General features: G+C 38.8%; 1 protein-coding gene across 2 annotated transcripts in view; it reads left to right on the top strand.

The window, feature by feature from the left end:
- Positions 1 to 25,360, top strand: part of LOC113063292 (phospholipid phosphatase 3-like) — a 33,896-nt gene that overhangs the window by 6,563 nt on the left and 1,973 nt on the right. The window contains exons 2-5 of one of the 2 annotated variants that reach the window (XM_026233568.1): positions 9,678 to 9,835; positions 12,168 to 12,448; positions 14,005 to 14,062; positions 18,980 to 19,156. In XM_026233568.1, coding sequence (XP_026089353.1) covers positions 9,678 to 9,835; positions 12,168 to 12,448; positions 14,005 to 14,062; positions 18,980 to 19,156 — 674 coding nt within the window. Of the gene's footprint in view, positions 1 to 9,154; positions 9,310 to 9,677; positions 9,836 to 12,167; positions 12,449 to 14,004; positions 14,063 to 18,979; positions 19,157 to 25,360 lie in introns of both variants that reach the window. The other variant, XM_026233569.1, reaches the window with a different exon arrangement.

The following is a 25,360-nucleotide window of genomic DNA, read 5'->3' as shown; positions in this document are numbered from 1 at the left end:
TAATAGAGCTTCTGGCGTCTGGCGCAAATGATTTCAATGTAAAGTCAATGTAAAGACGCGTTTACGCGCGTCTGGAGGTCTTGCATTGCGGTAGACGTGAATTCGCCTACTGTATTTACATTTTTACCCTCAGCAATAGGTACTTGTTCCATTTTTAAGATTTGAGTAATTCCATTTATTTGTGAACCATTTATATTTTCTTTGTTTGTTTGTTTGAAATTGCAGTTTGGTTAAATGTTGTCAAAATGAAGTTCATTTAGTTAAATATTCTGACAATGATGGCGGGGCTGTGGCATAGTGGTTATAACATTCAGCTGTGGAACTCATATGGGAAATGTAAGCTTGAGTCTGGCTCGCAACATCCCCCCCCCCCTTCTCCCCATATATAATAATTTCCATAATTCCAACATGATTTCCTTTCTCTGTGAGTTAAACTCTTTGTGTATATACAGACAACTTGAAGTGTAGCTTATACAAACATGACAATACACATACACTCATAGACTACACCATAATAAACACATTTAACACATTTAGACAGTGACATTTCCATGATCTCATTCCTTCACACACCACACCAAAAGCATAAATGCAGCTCTCACCCTCTGGTATAGTTGTAGATTGCTATTTTCAGATGCTTTGGTTGAAGTGTTAAGTGTGTAGCAGGTCTTTCTCTTGAGCTCCAGGGCAGGGTGGGAGATGGGAGCAGTTCCTGGGCTTTACCCCAATGAAGATGCTCACAGCACGCTGTGGTGGCCTAGGTTAACCAATAAATGCACACACCTCCAGAATCACGACACACCACTTACTCTAGGGTCTGTGAAGTGGGCCGAGGGGATGAAAGGATTGATGAAGAGAAAAGGGATAGGCCAGTCCAAAGAAGCCACTCCCCCTGTGCTACAAGTGTTTATTATGTTTTATTGGCCTTGTTAAAGAAATAGAAAAAAAGAGATAGAGAGATAGTCAGTGTTCGTTAGTTTTATCACACTTTACTGTGAGAAGAAAAAGGCTGGGTTTGACCTTTAACCTAGGGAAACTGGCAAGCAGTTGTGCAGTTGTACATTTCCTCACCTAAAGGCAAAGTAAATCTAAAGACCAAAGAATGTGACACACTTGGCACAGTTACTTTTTGGTACCTTTGCTGCCTTTTCAGTGGGATCTTTACTTTTATTTTGACATGTTAGGCCTATTTTTTGCATTTTAAACACACATGGGAACACTTATTTATGTGTCCTCTAGTCCCCTGTTACCAGTAGTTACATTTATTGTTTGCTGGTCTCCTCTAGTTTGTGGGGGACAAAGAGATCAAAAAGGTTAAATAACAGAGGAGCTTCGACACATTTCCATTATGCCCTCTCCGCTGTGATTTTACTCTTGATGGGTGATCTGTTTATATATTTATGATTTTAATAAACGTCTCATTTGGGAATGTTTGCTAAACAGACAGCTTGACGCAATGCTCTGTTAATGATTCTACTCTAGTAAACACTTTTGACATGTGTGGGACTTGGAGGGCTTTTGTATTGTTGCTGTTCATCTTAAATCGCATACAAGATAAGTATTACTGTGTCAGTATGTTGATGCAAGTAAGCTAAAGTGGCCTGGATGATGTACTTTTCTTTTTTAAGTGCATTTTCTTTTTCAGCTGTACTACCCTCAACCCCTTGCACAATACAAGTAGACTTTTCTTAATGACAAGTGCAGAGAAATGCAAGGTTGAAGCTGCCCCATATTTTTTTTTTTTATATGTGTTTACCTGAAAGTAAAGAAACGTATGTATACCTATTGAAACACAGCCCTGGGCTGTACCCAGAATCATCACCTATTAATTCTCTATGTCCTACATTAAATCACTAATATAGTTCACTTGAAAGAGTAAAGGAAAAGAAGTGAGCAAATTCAGAAACTGAGTGGCCCAGAAGGGCTGCGGATAGCTCAAGGAATTAATTTGGCATGACCCTCACATTGGTTTACCTAGCTGTTGAGTGTACTTCATTTGTACACTCATTATTGTGGTGTATTGTGGGATTGAGTGAGTGCACTCAACAGTATCCATTATGGACACCACTACAAATGGGTATCTCTTCAAATTGTGTACTATGTAAGGTTATGGTGGGGGTGATTTAGGACATGACTCGTGATTTGCACTCTGTGTTATCAGGCTCCTTGCAAGGCTGCCCACTCAGATGCCGCGTGAAAAGGCATGACCCTGGCGTCGATTTCCATGAGTTAAAATTGCTGTGCATAAGCACATGTTTTGAGCTGGGCCCCAGCCCCAGAGCCTATCTAATGCATTGAGAGAGTGAGAAAACTAGGATTGCCAATGTGCACAGCTTTGCTGACCTCAGCAGCTTGCATAGACAAAGCTAATGGAGCAACACTGGTGTGTGTGAGAGAGCAGAGAAAGGGACAGCAGGGGTCCCTCTCACGTACAGTACTTAAAAACACAATGAAGTTTCGGTCACAAACCAAACAAACCACAAGACTGTTTCTTCCACATTGCACACTGTGTCCTGTCCAGGCAAGATACTACAAGTGATAAGTGCTCCAGCGACAAGTGGAGAATAATTTACCAGTTTCTAATTTTTTCAGGTTGCGCTTGGTGCCTCTGACCAAGGTTCGGACCAATTTCTTTTGTCCAAAATCCTGCTTCATAAATCTAAATGTTAAACAACAACAAAAAAAAAGTGGCCTGGTGGAGAGTGCATGGACTGTGGTGGTACTTCAATTTAGTCAAACTGAGAGACACACATATAATTAGTATTGGTTAGTTAACTGGGTAGGTCAGAGAGAAATAGAGTTAGTAGATCTAGGTTGACCTACATTGATCTGTGTTGGACTGTGTTGTTTCTGTATTGGACTGTGTTATCTCTGAAATAGACTCTTTCTGACATTGATATCTGTAAGTGATGGGTCATGGGTATGGCTTTAGTGTGTGGGTCAGTGCTTTACAGCAATGGCAGCAGAAGAGAGGAAACATGCAGGGTGCTACTGAGACCACACGTTCCAGAGGTCATGGTGCATAGGTCAGAGGTGACATAGAACGGTTATCTCTCTGTGTGTACTTTTGTGTGCGGTTTAATGTTTTGTCTAGGTGTTTGTTTGTTGTTTTGGATTATTTATCTGGGAGCCAGTATGGTTGTTTGTGTTTCGGAAATGTCAATCAAGTATGAAATGCACCTCTAACTTCTGAAGAATCCAACACTAGGCATTCTCATTCCAGTGTGCAAGTGCACAACCTTTTATAAATGGCATGTCGTCACCAAGGGGTCAAGGTATGACTGGTTAGCAAGGATCAGGATATGCTAGGACTTGCATTTCTTGGAATGCATGTGAAGTCCACAAGGCCGTAAGTGTCCCATTTCTTGCTTTGCACCTTAGTGCACACTTTTTGAAAACATAGATTTGGAAGATTACCACAACGGCATAACTTAGAATAATCACTAGCGAAGGTTTTGGGCCTGTGCATGGTCTTGTGGTGACATCAGCCAATCAGGATTGTCATGACATCATTTTTGGCCACTACAAAGTGATTAGTCGCATGGTGATTGGGTCATAAACAATTACATCCAGAGCTGAGTGCCAGTGAGCAAATTTCAAATCAAGGACTTCTTACGGGTCCTGTGCCAGCTGAGCAATTGGTGTCGAGATTAATGGGAATGCTGGGATGGCTTTCTCTAGTTATTATAGACATTGGTCCACACACACTTTGTTCTAAATATACAGTATGCTTCCTGTTGTGGTGTTACATTAGATTTCAATGGCCACCCTCACCTCATCTCTGCCTGTTTCCCTCCCTCCATTAACCTTCCTCCCAGTAATTAATGAAGCCCTCCTCTTACATTTCCCTTGTTCCCAACAGGGGTGGCTTTCTCTTTTGTGTTCGGCTTCAGTCTTTCAGCCAGTGAGAGTCCCATGAGAGCTGGCAGTGAGCCACTCATTATCAACAGATTCCCACAGGGGTTACCATGCCCCGTTGTTTCTCACTCTGCATCCTCCACAGTCTCTTGCATTGTGTGAAGGCTCTGGCCACAAGCCCTTTGCAGATCACAGATGATAGAGCCATCAGTGGAGCTCAGAACTAAGCAACAAACTCTCACAACACGTCTTAGTTGCCTCAGAGGACATGCTTGTGTCTAAAAGGATTCTATTTTTGCACGCTGTCATGTGCGTGCATTGTTTCCACAAGGTGTAGTCCTGATTGCTGCCATTGTGGATTGAAAATGGTTGGAAAGGTCTTTCCTCTTATCAGATTTATGAATCGAGTTCACCCCAGACTCATTGTTTCCAACTGGGACTCAGGTTGCAGGAAATGCATGCCCATGTGTGCGTGACCAACATATTCACCAGTACCTTAGACTTTACCTTGGCACCTTAGACTTTAATTTGTAGATGTGTGTTTCATGGTGTTTATGCTTATGCACAATGTGCTGTCATTGTTCTGGGGCAGACAGCCCCTGCCAGGAGAAGGTCATTCCTGCATATGTATCTCTTCACAAAGACTTCTTCCTTATTCATTCCATTCAGCAATTCATCTTTGTCCCAACAATGACAGATCGGACTTTAATAGTCATTCAGAGCTTCTGCTTCACAATGCAGTTTGCTTTCACCCAAGCACACAGTCAATACCACTACTTCCTTTAGCGCAAGAAGCTTTTAGAAGCTTTGAAGGAAAGGTCAGATATTTTTGACTGCAGTTTTGCTTAAGTCCTAATGGTTTAGGAGTTCAAACAGATACCTAACAAGTAGGAGTCAACGTATACCAAATAGCCTTTTAAGGTTTTGTGCTATTAGAAAATAGTTTGAACGTCCCAACCAGCCCGACCCAGCAACACTGTGATTCTGTAAGACTGCATTAGTGGCTTTTTCTAGTGAATGCGACCCAGTGGGATAACATGAGAAGTCAAAGTCAATCAAAGTTGTCATAATTATGCCACAATCTCTCACACATTTACTCAACTGAACATAAGATCTGTCAATGTAATCTTGCAGCAGACACACAAACATGTTTTTCCTCCAGGCTTCATGCCTGCATAACCAGCCACCAATAGTTGATAGTGTCCGACAAGATTCGTCCCACTTCTTATATAAACATTAAACATTGATTTATACAACTGATTTCCGTTCTGGTCTATCATCAACTGTGGCCGTGAAGTGCCGGCTCATTGGTTGCCCGTAGTGACTGCCTGGCGTCTAGCCGTTCCCCTTCCAAGCTGAAAGGCTGCATGCCCACATCTGATAACGCAAATAGAAAAATCTCCCCCACAATGCACCACTCTGCCACCAACAAAACTAATTGTTTTGTGAGTGTGTCTGATGAGTGTGTGGCGCTTGAGGTCCCAATAGATTTTGGCTCCATTATTTTTCATTTAGCTTATATTGAGTGTTAAGTCAGAGCCTGAATTGCGAGTTCATACGCAGTGAACCCAGTGCCAGAGCCACTTTGAACTGATTTTCTTTACTCTTTATATGACAAACTATTGGACAAATAAAGGACAATGGTCTGTTTGACATCAGTTAAGCTTTTAATAGTTTTCACATGGCTCTCTTGACACAAGGATCAAATAAAAGCTGTTGGACAGCTCCTCTTTGTGTCTGTAGGTCACTACTCACCACTGTTTAGCTGTGGCCATGGGTTCAGTGTGAATCAGCCGGACTTTATTTCTATTTAATTAACTTTGCACAGACATCAGCCTAGTGTTTCCTCCTTCCTTCTTTCTTTCTTTTAGTCTTAAATAGTTACTGAGACACATAGTTACTATTGTACCAGGAAGTAGAGAGTTATAGTAGATATAAAACAACAAATTACATCTGATCTTGTTCCAGCCTAGTTTGTTAGTGGTGTTAATAATCCTTTTAAAGATTTTCAGAGTTTAGCCTGAAGCACTGCAGAAACAAGTTCACTAGATGAGAAGAATTCTATATTATATTATTTCTAAAACTGTCTATATTTTGTAACTTTTCATCAGAAATTTCTGATTACAGAGCATTTTCCAGAATTGAGATCTGGACTACATTTAAACCTGTGTCTCCCACATAAGCATCATGGCTCAACACTAACTGCTAGGCGATGTTTAAATAGTTTTTAAGCTACTTTTTAAATTGTGTCTTGAGTATTGTCCTTTTTGCTGAAGAGTGAGAAACAGGGCTAGAGAAGACTTGAAGAGAGTCTCAGCATATCAATCGTCTCTCATGGTGGCAGAACAATGGCATGCTGGCATGACACAGGCTCTCAGCCAACATCACTGGCCGCAGACAGAAGGCTTTTCACAAACGCATGGAAGTAATGTGGAGGTCTACATGCACAAACACTCATTTAAGAACTACTTAGGTTTTGTGACTTTCAGTTGTGCTACGTTTATACTATGGTGACCTCAAAGGTATGCCCCATAAAACACATTTAACCCCCTTACTACAAAAAACATTTCATAAATAAGTATTTGTGTCTTCTTTTCCACTAAAGATGCATGGTACTCAAGCTTTGAGGATCAGTAGGGGGTCATTTTCCCCTTACTTGTCAAACAAACTTGTTCACCATTTGACTTTATACTTGTGCAGATATATACACACCCTAACACAAATGTTATATGGTCTGTGTTGTACTTGACCATATAATGAAATATGATCGCTAGGACTTGGCTTTTTCCAGACACTGTAAGTGTGTTTGACCTTGTGGTCAAATCAGATATGAAAACATCACTAGCAGTGCCAAAGAGGAATGTGCGTCCATGTCTGCATGTGTTTCCACATATGTACCCTAGGTTCATGTATTCCCTCCACCCAGTCTCATACTCTGTGGTTGAATTAGCTAAGTCAAGTTTCTTTGAGCGTCTCCAACTCAAGCATCCGGGAGAAAACTTTACACAAACTCCTTTGGCCCAAAGTCCTATATTTTTGCAGGTGTAGAAAGTGTCTACTTCCTAAATTCCAGTAATGCCACTCTGTCTAATGGGAGAGAGAAGAAAGACAGTGGTGTTTGGAAGCATTTAGATGAAGTAGCTTATGTTGTACAAGACCTTATGTCTAAAAAAATACAACATGATATTCCTTTGAATGTTTGAATATTATTTCTCTCTGAGCTTAAGAAAGTCGTCATGACGTTTTTGGAGGTTGAGAAATAAGTCTATTTCACTGACGAAAAGTTACAAAGAGGGCTGAGGTTAGTTGTTTTTCACAATGTTCAGGTTCCCAGTGCTGGTATGATCTTGCATCTTAAAGGCTTGGTTTATTGTATGTATATATTTGTGTGTTAGAAAGGATCAATCACCACGGCTGCAGTCTCCGTTCTCTCCAACCACAGAAAGCCCGAACGGCCCTTCTGTCTTTCGCTCCAAACAGCGTTCCAGACATTTGGGTGGTCGGCGTAAGCTAAGCTTTGTTTTTCTTGCTATTCACACATTTTACAATCCTTCAGGGGGAACTTTTCAAAGCTCCCACCACAACTTTGAGTCTGATGTTTAGTTTGCTTTGATTTGAAAATATGTGTTTGTTTTTCCCGCCGTTGGCTTGATGATGACAGCTGACGTGTGTTTTGCAGGACGTGTGATATTTTAATGAGTCAGCCATTTTGGGCCGAGGTCCCAGCCTGGCATCTATCCCTTTCCTTACTGAACAAATACACCGGTTTAGACCCATGCCAAATAGTGTGCATGTATTTTGTTGTCCATTTCTGTACCAAGGGAAACCCTCCACAACATAAGTCATAGAGGCTTTGCTTTTAGCCACAAAAAGTGTCTCCATCATTCTTCTCTCATGAAGCAGAAAGACATGAACCAAGCTGCTATGAAAATGTTTGAGCAAAACCACAAATGAACCTGAAAACTCCACATATTCTGTCTCCGAAATGTCCGCATACCTACTCTGTTCCAAACCTTAGTGAGCTGCCTACAGAGACAGCATCATAGACTTGATTCTAATATAGGCAACAACATAAGAGGCTTCCAGCATCTTTCGGCCATTATTTGGCCATTCTTTTTTTTAAACAATGCAAAATAAATCAAAATGGTGAACGAATCTAAAGAAATGGTGATTATAAATATATCTAATTCATGTTAAATGGGTTAATTCTAACCCATTATTTGCATGTTTTGTATGTTTATGTGTATAGTATTGCAGTTAGCTTAGTAATATGCTTACATATTCTCTATTGGAACAAGAGGTTTTGGAACAGGACTTCAATAAATCGCAATAAATCATAAAGATCCAGAATTTCCAAAAGTTTCACTGAAAAGGCACATATCACGCTTGTTTTTATTAAAACTTAACAATAACTTTTTACAAATGAGTTTGAATTACTCAGTATAACTATAGTATAAAACAATTAATAAAGGACGTTGAAGAGTTTATTGTTGATTGTGAAGTCTTATATGCATTGAATTAGTTCTCTGAAGCTCTCCATACAGTATCGTTTGCCGAAAAGCTTTGCTTAATGCCATTAAGCTGCATTGTCTTTAGCTCTAAGCTACTTTTGCATTGACAATAGCCCTGAACACATGCAAAAGGGAAGAGAAGCTTCTCTTGTTATTGTGGCGCTTTGCGCTAATGACTTAATTTGCAAACGTGCAAACTGTTACTTTGTGTATTGGATACACAGCACATTATGTGCACTCCTTGAGGTTTTGTGGACACAGCTACTTGTGTAGTAGCAGCACTTTGAGCTAGAGCTTAGTTTGGAAGATTAGAAAACTTTTTTAAATTAATTAATTTCCTATAAATTCATACGAATTAATTAATTGCTTCAATATTTAATGCCAATTGCTCAGCTTTGCACTTTGTTCCTGGCTTTTTACACTGCATTGTTTTTTTAGTATGTTTTTTTTTTTTTTTTTTTTGAATAAAATGTTTAAAATAAGGAAAAAATCCTTAAAACAAGATTAGTTTACTATTTTGTATAGTATACACATAGTGTATATAACTTGTATTCAAAGAATATATCTTGAATGAAGTTTATTTTTCCAACTCCACTGGGATTTCTTTTCAAGCATCTTATTATAATTATTGCTTTAAATAAGGAGAAAAAAATGCTGATTTTGCAGTGTATTTTTTACTATATAATACGCTTTTTGAACAGAAGCCATGTGAATCATCCCTGTCATCTCAGGTAAGTGTGTATCATGACACATCCTACGGGGTCTGTGTTTGTGTTTTTGCGTAGTTATGCTGCCCTCGATGGTGTTGCATAAATCGACAGTGCAGCCGTACCAGCGTGGGTTCTACTGTGCAGACGACAGTATCCGCTACGCCTATAAAAACAGCACTGTGCCTTCTTCTGTGCTCACAGCCGTGGGCCTCCTCCTGCCCATTGCCAGCGTAAGTGCCCCACAGAGGGGCCTCAGAAAGGGGACATGGGGCCAGGCGAGTGGGGCAACTGCATGGAGAATCAAGTCTTTTGAGAGAGTTATTTTAGTTTAAGGCTTTGTACAGTATAACTGCTAGTGCATTGTGCCAAATAAACATTAGCAATGTGTAGCCGTTCACTTCTCTCAGAAGCCGAGCTACCATGTCAGACCCCCCCTCCCCTGCCTGGTATTTCCCATAATCCTCGGCTGCCGTGTGCTGTGCTGTGCCGTGCCGCTACCTGTGTGTGTCTTTCTGTGACCTGAAATCTCTCTCTTTCAAACCCAGCCCTCACCCCCAACTCTCTCTCTTTGTGTGTGTGTGTGTGTGTTTCGATGTAGCTGGCCTGCCTTTCCTGATAATTGAAACTAGCACAATCAAGGCGTACCATCGCGGGTTTTACTGCAGTGACCAGTCCATCCAGTACCCGTATAAAAACGGGGACACCATAAGTGATGCCGTGCTCTGTGCCGCTGGCATTCTAATTGCCATCCTCTCTGTAAGTTCATCTCTTATATATATATTCCAATAAATATACCACTAATTCATAAACATCCCATCATCATACCTCACCCCCTATTAGCCCATTAGTAGAATAACTGATTAGTAAAATAACTGTAGAAATAAATGGGGACTTGTAGAATAGAATTCTACCCATAATCCTTTTTAAATCTATTAACCAGTCTCTCCATCCCATCTTTTTATTTAAAATATTTGAACAACTCAACATAAAGAGATTTATCATGGTCAGGGCTATCGCTGTCTCTCTTCTTCTTTCTCTCTCGATCTTCTTCTGTCTTCTTTGGTCTGTAATGTATTCTGTTGATATATTGCTATTTTTGTGTTTTTACTTTAAGTAATTCTCAAAAACAGCAATGACGAGTTACTGTGTAAAATTTTATAAATCCGTAATATAATGATAAAAACCTTGTGAAAGAGAAATACACTTTAGGAGACTTAAAAAGAGTGCTTAGGGAAATAATATATTTTTATAGAATAAAATGTAATGTCATGTATTTAAATATATTTGTAAGTAGAAATTAAAAGTGAAGTTGTCATGTGGTATATTTAAAATATGTTTACTTTAAATGTAAAATTAATTAACATGGAAAAGTTCAAATTAAAATCAAATCCTTCACGTGATATATTATTAAGTGTTGTTCTTTAAAGAAAAATATTCTTAATTGTCATGAAAAGATCAAAATTTTAAATAAATAAATAAAATCCTTATGGTCCCAAATATGATTTTCATAAATCTACATATTTATCTTATTTAATATTTATAGTTTCTTATATTTTACCCCTAAGTATTTTTTTTTTTTTTTTTCAAATAAATATATGAAAGAAAGAAAGAAATTTGCAGGATATATTGACAGTGTTTGTGAAATATACCTTTTTTTTTTTTTTTTTTTTTTTAAGGGCAAAGTCTCACAAAATTCAATTTGAATGCAGATAAATCTGGATAAGAGATTGAACCGCCCCACAGCTGCTGAGGTGTTAAATTAGTCAACATTCACAGCTTTTGTGACAGCTGCCAAAGGGTTAACCTCTTACAAATGAACCAAGTCACCTGGAGGACACATGTTCAATGAAGAAGAAGAAAGAATGCAACATTAAAACTTCTTTTAGCTCCAAAACAATATCTGAAAACAAAAATTAAACATGCAAGGCAAACCCCTTGTGGAATAAAGTGGTGGAGACAAGGGAAGTGGTCATGCAAGAAAAAAAACCCTGTAGACTGGCATGACACCAAGCCATGACTCCATGGAGATCCCATATGGACACATTCATGCCTAGAGTAGATTCAGCAATTCTCCTGATTAAAACAGGGACTGCTTGTGCATTTATATATATATTAGTTAATTAACAGTGTCTCCAGTCCTAGTTTGGTTAGGCCTCTGGGAAAAGGAGACCCACTCTTCACTACCACCATGACAGCGTTCCTCTACAGTGTAAAGACAGAGCGAAAAAAGAGAACGAGAGATAGTAAATATCTCATTAAGGCATGGTTTATGTACTTCATAACCCATGCCTCTTTGCTCAAATTTACGTCCTACTGGTTGCAAATGGCGCAGAGGGCCGTTTTAAAATCCCATGCTCTAGCTGCTCATATGAAAGCCATAACCATTAGAAACATAATATGTTCCATATCATTAAAATATCACCAGCAATGGGCAGGCCATGCTCAGTCATAACTCAAGTTACTCATTTTCTCATTCCCTCATTTCTTACACTCATTTCTTTTTGCTTTTTTGGATTAATGCGCTTTTCTAACTGATACTTAATTTGCATGTTCGTCTGTCTAACTCCACCCTGCATGCCCATGACCTGACCACTGAAATCTTGTGATATTACACACGACACGTTAATGTCTGTGGTATGACTTTATGAATTCACCATCACTTTATGATCTTAATGACATTCAGCTCTGTTCCAAAGCCTAGTGAGCTGTCTTGCTTTTTGTATTACCTATATAGGCAGCTGCCTACACAGGTGCCCTAACCAATAAGCGATTTGGACCACTGTGTAGGCAGCAGCTCTGAGAATCACACAAAATGGTTCAAATTGATTTCAGAAGTGTTTGTTAGCATGTTGCTAAGCTAACAGCATGAAAAACAAATATTGTGTGAGACTATTTTTAATTACACTGAACAAATGTATTGATACTTTTCAGTACTGATGACATTTTTATTTATAATCAACATCTAGGCTCATTTACCATCTTATTTTTTTGCGTGATTTTCCCTAGGTTTTGGAACTGAAGCCTGTATGTATTATGTATCTCAGCTATCAGTAATTTTTGTTTTCATTGTAAATTAACCGTTCTCTAGATTGTGATTGGTGAATGCTACAGGATCCATTACCTGAACCAGGGCTCCAAGTCATTTGTGGGAAATCCATACGTCTCCGCCCTTTACAGACAAGTGGGCGTGTTTATCTTCGGCTGTGCTGTCAGCCAATCATTCACAGACATTGCCAAGGTCTCAGTTGGGCGGATGAGGCCGCACTTCCTACATGTTTGTGATCCTGACTACTCTACTATCAACTGTTCACTGGGATATATTACGCAATACACATGTCGTGGAGATCCCAGCAAAGTACAAGAAGCCAGGTGAGATATTCAACACAACCTGAGGAGCAAATCAGCACATTACAATGATTTCTGAAGGATCATGTGACACTGAAGTAGGAGTAATGATGCTGAAAATTCAGCTTTGCCATCATAGGAATAAATCACATTTAAAAACATGTATTTATACACACACACACACACACACACCCACTTTGTGTATACAGGTGCTGGTCATATAATTAGAATATCATCAAAAATGTTATTTATTTTACTAATTCCATTCAAAAAGTGAAACTTGTATATTATATTCATTCATTACACACAGACTGATATTTCAAATATTTCTTTTAATTTTGATGTTTATAACTGACAACTAAGGAAAATCCCAAATTAAGCATCTTAAGAAATTTGAATATTGTGAAAAGGTTCAATATTGAAGACACCTGGTGTCACACTCTAATCAGCTAATTAACTTCAAACACCTGCAAGGCCTTTACATGGTCTCTCAGTCTAGTTCTGTAGGCTACACAATCATAGGGAAGACTGCTGACTTGACAGTTGTCCAAAAGACGACCATTGACACCTTGCACAAGGACGGCAAGACAAAAAAGGTCATTGTAAAAGAGGCTGGACATTCACAGAGCTCTGTGTCCAAGCACATTAATAGAGAAGCGAAGGGAAGGAAAAGATTTGGTAGAAAAAAAAGTGTACAAGCAATAGGGGTAACCGCACCCTGGAGAGGATTGTGAAACAAAACCCATTCAAAAATGTGGGGGAGATTCACAAAGAGTGGACTGCAGCTGGAGTAAGTGCTTCAAGAACCACTACACAAAGACGTATGGGTTTCAGCTGTCGCATTCCTTGTGTTAATCCACTATTGAACAACAGACAGTGTCAGAAGTGTCTCGACTGGACTGCTGCCGAGTGGTCCAAAGTTATGTTCTCTCATGAAGGTAAATTTTGCATTTCCTTTGGATATCAGGGTCCCAGAGTCTTAAGGAAGAGAGGAGAGGCACACAATCCACTTTACAAGTTTCCACAGTCAGTGATGGTTTGCGGTGCCATGTCATCTGCTGGTTTTGGTCCACTGTGTTTTCTGAGGTCCAAGGTCAACACAGCCGTATACCAGCAAGTTTTAGAGCACTTCATGCTTCCTGCTGCTGACCAACTTTATGGAGATGCAGATTTCAGTCTTAAGTTATATTCAATTTTTCTGAGATACATTTGAAAAGTTTATTTCTTTTAATTTTGATGTTTATAACTGACAACTAAGGAAAATCCCAAATTCAGTATCAGTCTGTGTATAATGAATGAATATAATATACAAGTTTCACTTTTTGAATGGAATAAGTGAAATAAATCAACCTTTTGATGATATTCTAATTATATGACCATCACCTATATATATATATATATATATATATATATATATATATATATAATTTTTCACAATATTACTGTTTTTACTAATAAATAAAAAAGAAAATCATAGAAACTTAACAAATCAATAAATTGAATGTTTTTATATATTAATAATATATAAATATATAGATTAAATGTTACACAAAAATGTTTTTCTTTTTTTCTCCCTACAGGAAATCCTTCTTTTCTGGACATGCTTCATTTTCGATGTACACCATGCTGTATCTGGCTGTAAGTACATACTCCATGTGGTGCTCTCACACTGCCACAGTTCTGTTATTTTAATAAACAGCTATTATGTTTAGTATGAAACGGGGACCCTCTAACACCCTTTCACCCTCATCTGTGGGTCTCTGAAATGTGGGTCACTCTTATTTCCCTTGTTCATCTCTGGACTTCTGTTTGAAGTTGTCTTTCATTCTACTTTAATTCCTTATGCTTTATTTCTATTCACTTTTGAATGGGTCACACACTTTTTCTTACACCAATTATGCAGAATCCCCAATATACAATAGCTTTATATAGACACTAAGACCGATTTCGCTTAGCCTCCCGGAGTCTCTCACTGTATATGTAAAGCCTCTTTCAAAGGCTTCAAACTTTTTCCCCTTTCATACGCAAGGCCCTCCACTCCTCCCTTCTCTTATTCTAATATTCTAATCCTTTCTTTCTGCTTCTAAATCACCAGCATCTCTATGGGCTCCTCCACCTTTCACTCTTTCAGATGGCAGGAGGTTGAGCCGCTCTGCTAATGGAGAAGGCCAGATGTTCATTCTCAGTGTTTTGAGATATTATTTGAGAAAATTAGGAGGGTGGTAGAGAATATGCAGGTTTGTGTGTGTTCAAGGCCACAAACCTGTTCAAACTCATGCAGATTTGGTTCTAATGCTCTCAAAACTTTGACAGCTGGGCCTGACCTGAACACTTCCTAGACAAGAGGAAACCGTACATTAAGAACAAGACTCCTGGCAGTTTCTGTTGAGTGTTTTGTGACTAAAACAATCCGTTTTTACACACAGACCCACATTATTTTAAACCATAGTGATTAGCCACAAAGCAAGATGTCAGACAATATTACTCACTATTCACGTAGAACAGCAAGCAAGCATACAGAAAAACAGGATCCCAAAAAGCTGAACTCTTCATGAAAACCATCTATATATCTTTAAAACAGATTTTCAGCATGCAATCACTTTGCGATTTTGAGTCTGAATTATCATCTTGATTTGAAAGCCTGGATTTGCCTCTGAGTGTCTCTGGGGGGCAAATTGTTCAGATGTTATCAGAAACCCTGGCCAGATTTGTCAGAGCCGAAGCCAAAGTGTAGTCAAATGTGAACATGTGAATAGACTATAATGTTAAGATACTGGGTGATTCGCTAAAATTATTTTACCATCTGCTTTTGACCTTCAGAGTTAAAAATGCCAAGAGAGAACGCTCTGAGATATCAAAACACAAAGCATGAATAACAGACCTGAAAAAAAATCTGAAGAACAGTAAAAACAAGTGGAGTAAAGTGCTCTTTGAATAGACAATCAAGTTATACAGTCTTATTGACTGGAGTGTTACCCTTCCCAGACTTGCTCCCTATAATTATCTCAGTCTAGCCGCCATGCTTCATAAGTCAGACACTGAAGTCATAATAAGAGCTCAAACCAATCTTCTGATCACCTTTTATTTGCACAAATGTAACCCTAGGTCAAAACTAGACCAGTCTTGTTTCTCGCCAATAATCATTCTGGCACAGTAACTCAAAACAGAACCCACACTTGTTCTGACATGCATTAATAAATTAATTTAGCTTTTTTTTTTTCACTGTATTCCTTGTTAAACTCTAGAGCAGCTGGTCAACCTCATGTGCTCACTGATTTTGTGGGCAGCAAATTGAGTATCTCCTAGCCTCTCTGTGACCTCCACCCTCCTTAGTCCAGTGAGTTCTGGTTTTGGCTGCGGCATCACTGACGCATTATGCTCTAGTTAGTTGTAGTGACCAGAGAAATGATATGAGACCATGAGCAGAGCAGAAACAAGCACAAACCACTCACAGGCAAATCTTCGACCTACTGTTTTCAAGCTTATTTTTCTGTACATTGTGGTCATTGACATGTGGTGAGGCTGCATTGGCTTTACAGTAATATGTTTGGACCTGAGGTCAGAATAGAAAAGGTTCTAGTTGTGAGGTTTGACTGTTTTCTGGCAGAAATGGCAAGATTCAAGTGCAAATACACTTCAGGATGACAAACAAAGCCATGCACAGCGCCATTAAAAACCTGTCTTTTCTCAAGTTTTCCTCACACTTACCTATTCGGTTAAGCTCATATGATTTATTATACCACATCTCTCTTGCTTTTTCCGTTTCCCACCCCAAGTTGGACTGAACATGCCATTTTGTGGCTGCTTATATGACCCGAAGAAGTCAGTTTTTGGGCTTAAAGGAACGGTTTATTCATATTGTTCCAAACCCATATGACTTTCGTTTACAGAACCCAAGGATAAAGCTTGATGACGGCACTGGTCACTCTTTTTTTTAATGCAATTACAATGAACTTTCCTTACAATAGGGCTGAATCTTTCAATCTTAAAAAGCATGCAAAAGCAGGTAAAAAGTATCAAATGGAGTCTGTATGAGTTAGATACTATGTTCCGAGTCTTCTGAAGTAATTCAATAGATTTGTGTGAGAAACAGATTGAAATAAAATTTGTTTTGTTTGACTTCTATGCTTTATTTTATGGACACTTTCAATTTATATGATGCCTATCATTTATATTACATGCATCATATAACTTCAGAAGACTAGAAAAATAATGCACGAGGCATACAAACCACTTTCAGGACTCCATTGTGGTGCATTTAAATCCTTTTTTGAAACTTTTGAAAAGAATGACTAGTATGACTAGAATAACTAGTATAGTTTTTGAGAATTAATCCTTTAATAGCCCGCCAGGATCTTTTCCATTGTCCCATTTGAGACCTCAATATCAGTTCTAAAGGTGCCACCCAGATCGCCTGCAAGGAGGGAGTGGATGGAGACTGTCAGCAGGATGGAGCATGTTATCTGCACAAGAGTGTGTGACTTCTCATGTGGGCACAGAGCGTGTGTATGTGTTTTGAGTTCGGTTTTTCGCTGGAGAATCTTAAGACCACACCATCTGCCATTCCTTCCACAACCAACTCACAAAAACAGAGATGAGAGAGCCATATACAACCCACAACGTCTGCGTCGGCTTATCTGAGCTCTGATAGCAAGAAGCTAAGAGGCAGATTTGATGGACGGTATCTGAGCCCTGAGGGTCCTTTGGCTCTGCTTTTCTTATCAGCTCTTGGTTGCCTACGTGTGGAGAGGACCCCGCTCTCACCCTGAGGAACAGAGCCACTTCTAGAGTTTGGAGAAGCCACAGAGCTCATCTCTACATCTCCAGACTCAGACATACGGTCTAACTCCCTGTGTGTCGGACATCACCCTTACATGACCTCTTACAGTCCAACATATACGTTTGCAAATGAGTTTATGCCAGATGTTATCCAGAGGCCCTGGTTGTCTTGTTTGTGTTGTGTCCACTTGTTGATTTTTAAAGTCAAGTGACAATAACATTCCTCTCATTGTGCTTCATTGCACAACATTCGCTGTTGGAGAGAAAGAGAACATGAGAATTTAGCTGTTGGCTCTAAGGCTCAGTCCTTTAATTTAAAGAGTAAAATTTAAATTTAAAAAGATATTATTGACACGTTTGTTTGTAAGTTCTCCTCAGGAACGTTTTTAGGCATAGGAATGCCAGTGTGGTTGAGATAGCTACAGATGCTTGGTTAGAAAATCTCTCTTCACTGCCAACACTGTGGCTGAGCTGGACCGATATTAACACAAGTATGAATTTATGTATTTATCTGTTGCCTCAGATGAACTTCAGCTGTATAATCAAGCAAGTATCTCCATTTCAGTCAGTCATCTGAGACATCTGGCTCTTCCCTTTAGTCAGCTGTAAACCCAAATACCTTGCGTGAGAGGAATAAATGATTGCTGATTCAGGCAAAATTGGCTGAAAGATTAGTTTCAGTGTATTTTTAAGGACTTCCTGCTTTGGGCCACAATTTAAATTGAAACAAGACAGCCATATGTTGATTCCAATCAGTTTGAGGCACAAATGCACAGCCGCACACAAACACCTATAGATGCTTATCCCTCTACCATCCTCCCATTCTGAGGGGATGTTTTTATGAGGTAGGATCAGTTGAAAATGATTGAGGAGGCCTCTATTTGTCTTCAGCCTGGTGTGGACATATTTGCCGCATGTAGCAGTAATGCTGATCTTCTGCCTCGTTAAATGCTCTGGAAATCCAAATGGCGTCACCTGACCACAGAGAACTCCAGTCATTTATCAGAATTGAATTTCTCAAAAAGATGTCAAGTCTACTTGTGCTGGCACACCCATCCTCGCATCATCTGAGAACTTCATCCAGCAAGGAAACTCCAACTCCCAAACATCCTCAGGGAGGGATTCCTTCCTCTCTACACACACAATGCCCTCGGCGTGAGGAGAGAGCTGTTCAGGAAAGCAGATATGACCTTGTACACACCTTCACTTAGGAGCTCAAAGCCCAAAAAGACTTTTGTTTGTTTTGTCTAACAAATCATCTTGAGTGTGTGGATCAGTGTTCATCAGTTAATGTCTGTGTGTATTAGGGTGTGTTCAGAGTTTTTTCTGTTGTCTGCTGTGGTTTTGAACGTAATGGAAGTTTTCCTTTTCATTTGGTGATGGATGATTAAGGGAGGGTGATGAGTACAGGCTCCTTGAATGAACCCAGTTTGAAGGGTTTCAGGACTGATGGGCCGCCGGTGCGTCATCAAGAGTTTGTCCTCCTGACCCCCATCCTCCACTAGACTTTGTAACCCTCAATCATTTGTTTTCTTATCCTAATGAGTCTTCCTGTTCCCAGAAAGCTAACTCTACAAGGGGTCTTTGGATTTAGGTGTTCAGTGCTTCTTTAGGATCTCAGTTTTTCACTCTGCTCCACCTCCCACGTTTTTTTTTTCTCCACTTTCCTTCGTTTGGTGTTTTCTCTAACTTATTATATCAGCTGTTATGTAATAAAACCATAAGTTGTATAAATTTTCTGATTGTTTAAATTGCTTTCCATCTCTGTTTCTTTAGTTCTACCTGCAGTCTCGGTTCACGTGGCGAGGAGCCCGTCTGCTGAGGCCACTCCTACAGTTCACCTTGCTAATGATGGCCTTCTACACCGGGTTATCACGCGTTTCTGATCACAAGCACCACCCGACTGATGTTTTAGCTGGCTTTGTCCAAGGAGCCCTGGTGGCCTACTGCATAGTGAGTACATCTTTGTATTTCAATCCATTTCTGGCTCAAATCTGTTTTGTTTGTTGGAATGTAAACCAATCTGGAAATTTTGTACTTTACAAACACTTACCAATAACCATTGGCCTTGATCTGGTTGTCATCACAACATCTGGATTTTATTTTATTTTTTAATATTGGTTAACAAACATTTTTACACAGTGTAAACACCAGAACTAATTAAACATTCCTTTCGTAAATATGCTGGCAATTACCAACCCAACAAGTTTGACCATATAGCATATGTTTTCCCATTTCCCACCCTTCACTTATAAACATGAAAAGCTTTCTTTTTCTGTCTGTATAGTTAGTAATACTCCACGAGTATGTTTAAATTAAAGGCAGATTTTTTCTGATAACTTGTCAAAAGAACCATTAAGAACAGACTTTATCTGGTGTCTTTTGAATGAGGTGAAGACAGAAGACCATCCAGAATTTAAGATCGGAAAGGGATCTGAATATCTTGAACTAGACCACATTGTTCTCCAAAGCCCACCCTCTCTTTTTCACTCCTGTCCACAAAATTGCTCATCCATCAGAGTGAAGCATCATAAGCTTTTTCCTGTTAATGCAGAGCATATTACTTCATGTGCACCACTACCAACTCTCAAATGAAAATAGGAGGGGGAGGGTTGTGGAAATGGAATTTTACACTTCATAATTGTGGCACATGTCACTTTTGTTGGTGCCAGACTTTCCCTGCTGTAAGAAAGCTTACTGAGTTGGATTGCATTTGGGAAAATTGAGTCGAGTGGAGCAGAGCATACAAAGAGGGAAAACATTTTCTCTTTGGGAGAAATGACAGGAAAACAAAACAGAGATTTATCTGTTGCATTGTAAGGGGACGGTGCAACGGTTTGAGGCCCATATGGTGGGGGAAGCAAGAGACCAAGACCTCTTCCCCCAGATATTACCCCATCTTAATTCCAACAGCATCTGAAAGACAAAAATCGAAATTGTTAGTGTTGAAATTGAGATATTGAGTTGTTTCTCGTCATTACAGTTCCCAGAATGTCCTGGCAGTATCTTTCTTCAGTCTAATTAGCTGTGACAGTGCCACACTTTTTATGGTTCGCCCAACATCTCTCTACTGGTATCATGAACCTTTAAAATATTTAATCTTCAGCCCTTGAATTTGAAAAAAGAGAGAGCAGAAATGATATTGTTTTCACTACAGATCAAGGCACCCATGTACTTGTTTTTAACGAGCCTACATTTGGAATCTGATCCACTCCCCATCTGTGAATGCTTTAGAGGTCCAATTAAAGTATCTCTAATGACCAAAGCTCAGATGGAACGTATAGAGTTAATGCAAGGTACACGTCTTTTAAAAGAAAAGTTATGTCGCCATGTTCATGGTTTGGAGGTTCAGCAATTCTTCTAAACTTGGCTGTAGGTGCTGATTTCTGCTTAAGGGGGTTGTGTTTAAAGATGTTTAAAGGATGTAAGTGTTCTGGGTTGGTGTCCAACTGGCTGGCTTCAAAGAAACCGTGGAAAGTTACAGGTCTTGGTGAGTTTTGGCCATATTGCAAAAGCCGATTGCAGGCTTACTGCATGTTCCATATTAAAGAAGATCAGTTCACATGGCGCAGTTAGACTGCAATGCACACAGAGAACTGATCTCAGAACAGCAATTAATGTTAGTCTGCTTATGCAACATGCAAGGAAAACTTAAAACGTCGAGCAGCACAATGTTAACTAGGCCTTCAGTTTCGTTCAATCTCAAAAGGAGGCTCCTGAAGTCTTACGTTCAATTCCTTATACACAGGCCTGGTTTGTATCAGAAATTTTGGCAAGATTCACTACAACGTTTATGATTGCTGAAGTCAGGCAGCCTGGCATATGTTTAAATTCTGATGTCCAAAAGAACCCCTGAGATTCAGGCTTCAGAAACCGCATTTTCCTTTTTTGTCTTTTCTGGACTGTTGACTGTGGCCACATCCTCCGGTCCTTCCTGTTGGAGAGTGGTGTTCATCTCATCAAACACAGCCCACTTTCTAAGGTGCTGACATAGATAGAGTGTGAGAGGTTGGCTGCTTGTAAGGCTCGGTTGCAGAGGTGTTTCCTGCAGGACTAGACAAGGTGGAAAACAGCTGGATGCCTGCTCTCAAACAGCTTTTTCCTCTTCCCACTCCCTCTTTCTCTGTCAGTTCCTGGTTAACAGTATCCCACCGTTCCTCAAGAGCACAAAGAGTCATGTTCAATATCCAGGACTCCAGTTCCTCCTGCGATAACGCCACGCAGCTAAGTGCTTCTGATCTGGCTTGGGTGGCTAGATGGTTGTCCCGATATCCTATCACTCCTTCCCATATGTCAGGCCAGAGCTTGACTCTTTTTTTTTTTCCATTGGCTGCCACAGCACTCTCCATGTAGCCATGGTAATGGAGGCCATCTAAAAACTGAAAATAGTGTGGTTGTGTGTAAGAAGAATGGAAATTTTAATGGTGTTATTAAACTTTACTAATGTTACGCTGGAGAGCGAAGCAGCCAAAACACAACTTGGTCTCCACAATTATCATGCAGATGTGGCTCAGGGCCTGAAACTACAATTGAAGTCACTCACATAACATAAGCAAGACACTCTCACACATAATCATGTGCTGTGTTTGGCACTTTTAGGATCAGGCACACCCAAACCAATGGAAGACCACACATGTGCACACTCCCAGACATGTCGTCTATGAACCTGCTCACAGTTCAGATGAATCCCAAGTCTATAAAGCCGTCATTAAAAAGCTGTGTCAGTGGCAGAAATGAGGTTCATCTCAGATTAGTTTAGATGGAGATAATGTGCCCTTTCAGCTTTGGGATACAAAAATATTTACACATTATGATTATCTTTTGAGTCTTGTCATTTTTTGTCTGATTAAGGGAATGTGTATGAGACAGTGCTGGGTGGAGCAGTTAGTGAAGCAGTGTGTTAGCCATGAGATGATGTCAAACCACTTTAATAAAATATAATACAGAGATGGAGGCTAAAATAGTAAATTGGGCAACTTGACACCTTGGTATTTTCACATGTGTTACAGTTTAAAGAGAATGTGTCTTAGAAAACACATTTTGATCTTGTTTAATTTTGGTCGAAAACACAAAGCTCTCTCTCCAGTCTAACAATGGGTGTCCCATCACATCCATAAGCACTTTAACATGGCCAATCATAAGTGAGTCATTTACATATAGAAGATTTCTTAAAGGTACAGTAGCAAAAAAACTAAACAATATATGCTTATTTAAATGTAACTGTCTGAGAAGTGGTGTATTACAATGATCATGCAAAATTAGTTTTTTTTTTTTTTTTGAATCAATAATTGTACATGAGAATAGAATATGCAGCAGTAACAGACCCTAAAGGTGCATCTTAATTCTTCTCACATTTAGTGGAACCACAATAAGGTCAACACGCGCACACACACAGGCTTAGACAAACACGCAAAACTTCCTGGTGCTGACTGAGCATTCGTACACAATGGAGTGGGTTTGCTGTGGAAGAACACTTTCAGACAGAGGGCCGTAGCACAGGAAACACTCACCCCGTGACACAGGTTCATTGGCAGCCTGTGATTACAGGTCAGAGGCTGTAGTGCATCAAAAAGCCTATTGTACAAGATGATTCTTGAGTCATGCTGGACAATATGGCTGAATGCATGCCTGCAGTTGATGGCATATGTGATAGCACATAATTGCACACAAATTGCAAATATCAAGACGTTTGCCCATTATCTTGTCTTACAATTAAATATTGAGTGAATTTTCTGAAAATATAGCATTGAATGTTGAATGTTTATATTCTATAAATAAACTGGATTAGTTTAAGTCACATATAATGGATTATAAATATCTAGACACTTATGTACACATAGTAACATAACTTGCATTTTTTTTTCTCTTAAAAAGTTTCCCTTTTTTTGGAAGCATTAAATATACAAATATGCATTATTTGTTTAAAAAATACCAAACCAAGTGACATTTATTAAAAAAAAGAAAAAATGAAGTACAATAGCATTTTGTAAGCAAATTTTTAAAACAAAAAGTATTTGAATTATAAACCAATAAATCGTTTGGCCTTGTCAAGTGGCAAACTTGGTCTTATAATGAAATCCTTCATAATTGAAGGTTCTAGATCCAGTTTCCTGATGTCATTGCAGCGCAATGTAAAGGTCACTCTGGAAATGTCCTGATCTTTCTGGCATACTTTCACTCATATGGCCAGAAGACAGTCGCAGGAGGCCCTATAAGATGAACTCATCCACTGTAACCTTTGGATAAAGCTCTCTTTGTATGCGAGCACAACGTCCTTCACTGAAAGGATATGCAAGAGACAGCTGCTGGAAAGATGATTCCAAAACTCTGATGACCTCTCCAAGGATTTCTGTTCAATTTCTATCTCTTTCCACACACACAAAACTGTTGATAGTCACACCTTAATTGCTCAAGCCTGTCACTCGCATAATCAAATAGGAAAACCCTCTTTTTTTTTTTTTACTCCGTGTGTAAGCCTGTGTGTGCTTTTTCTTCTCCCTTGGCATTGCCCAAGGGCAGTATGCCGTTCCGGCTGACAGCAGCTCCTGAAACATGTCAGGACAATTTAGCTGTTAGCTACCCCAAACACTGACCTCTTTTCCTGTCACACACTAGCCCCATACTCTTCACACACTCATAAATGGTGTGTGTTTAAACATTGGCAGGCTTTCTGGAATCGGTGATTCCATGCCGCTGTCCAGCTCAGCTGTTCTACATGCTTCAGTAACATTCATGGTGTGTAGACGGCTAAATATCCCATAGGCCTCTCTTCTTCCCACATTACAGTGAAAGCATCCCTTCTTTAGCATGAAATGCCTGTGAATTAAACTTGTATATTTTCAGCTTTTTTTTTTATAAATATGTTGGGTGCAAGGCTTGTCTAATGCCAAGGGCACACTTCCTCTCTTCTCCTCCCTCAGTTTCCTGTTTTGACCGTGATGTCATTAGGATGTAAAGAGAGGGTTGACTGGCATCTTTCCTTGATTAAAAAAAGTTCTTCCCACGCCAAATGAGAACATTAATAATGACTTTAGTCCCTCAGTCAAGACATAAACAAAAGAACTGAGGGGTTTCCTCTTTATCTTAACTTCTGACTCAATGCTTTTTTTTAAGGCATGTGTGTTGTAAGTTGGCCGCTCTTATCAGTGTGTGACCTCATACACATCCGTATGTCACCGGCGATGGATTACCAGCCTTTATATCATCTGACATTTAACATGCAACAATGCTTCTGAATATGTATCTGAATAACCATAATAGGGGCAAGTTAAAAAAAAAAATATTGTTTTTTATTAATGATGCTTTTCAGACTTTCGCAGTTGTTCATACCCTATTGGTGCGTTTTAAGGAAGTTTTTACAGTTTTCATTACAGGATCATACAGGATTTCCACTACTGAATTGAAATGAATTAATTATTTTTTAAAAATTCCAATTCAATTCTTGAATTTTAATTCAGTCTGAATTGAGGTAGCAAATGGGGTCTAGGTTTCAATTAGAAATCGAGTTAAATAAATTAAAATTAATTTAAAAATAATAATAATAACAATATGTGTGTATGTGTGTGTGTATAGGTGGAGATAGATAGATAGATAGATAGATAGATAGATAGATAGATAGATAGATAGATAGATAATAAAAATAGTTTGTTTAAAGCTCTTATAGAGCATTAATATTATCGATTAAAATGTTGATTTCTAAATAAAATAATTGATATAAATAATATATTTCTTAGTGTTTTAATATACACTTTTTTTTTTTTGCCAAAGTCATTAAATTAATCAAAAGTGACAGTAAAAACTTTTACATTTGTTTTAAAATATGCTTTCCTTAAAATTTTAAGTAATATATAAATAAGAAAATTTATTGAATTTATGTTTTTAATATTACTGTTTTATTCATTACTTTTCCCCCCTGTATTTTTTTAATCAAATAAATACAGCCTTGGTGACTTCTTTCAAAAAGATTAAGAAATCTTACCAACCACAATCTTTTGAATAGTGAAATTAATATGAATTTAATACATTCTTTCTTATTAAAACTTATGAATAAATAAAATTTTATAGACAAGAATAGAAGAAAAACTTCATTTCCTAGAATGCCATTAGCTCTTGAATTTCTCTGAAGTATGAATCAGTCAATCCTATCCTTGATTTACA

The sequence above is a fragment of the Carassius auratus genome, chromosome 45, assembly GCF_003368295.1.
Source record: "Carassius auratus strain Wakin chromosome 45, ASM336829v1, whole genome shotgun sequence".
Taxonomy (NCBI): domain Eukaryota; kingdom Metazoa; phylum Chordata; class Actinopteri; order Cypriniformes; family Cyprinidae; genus Carassius; species Carassius auratus.
This window is presented reverse-complemented; position numbering and strand designations above follow the sequence as displayed.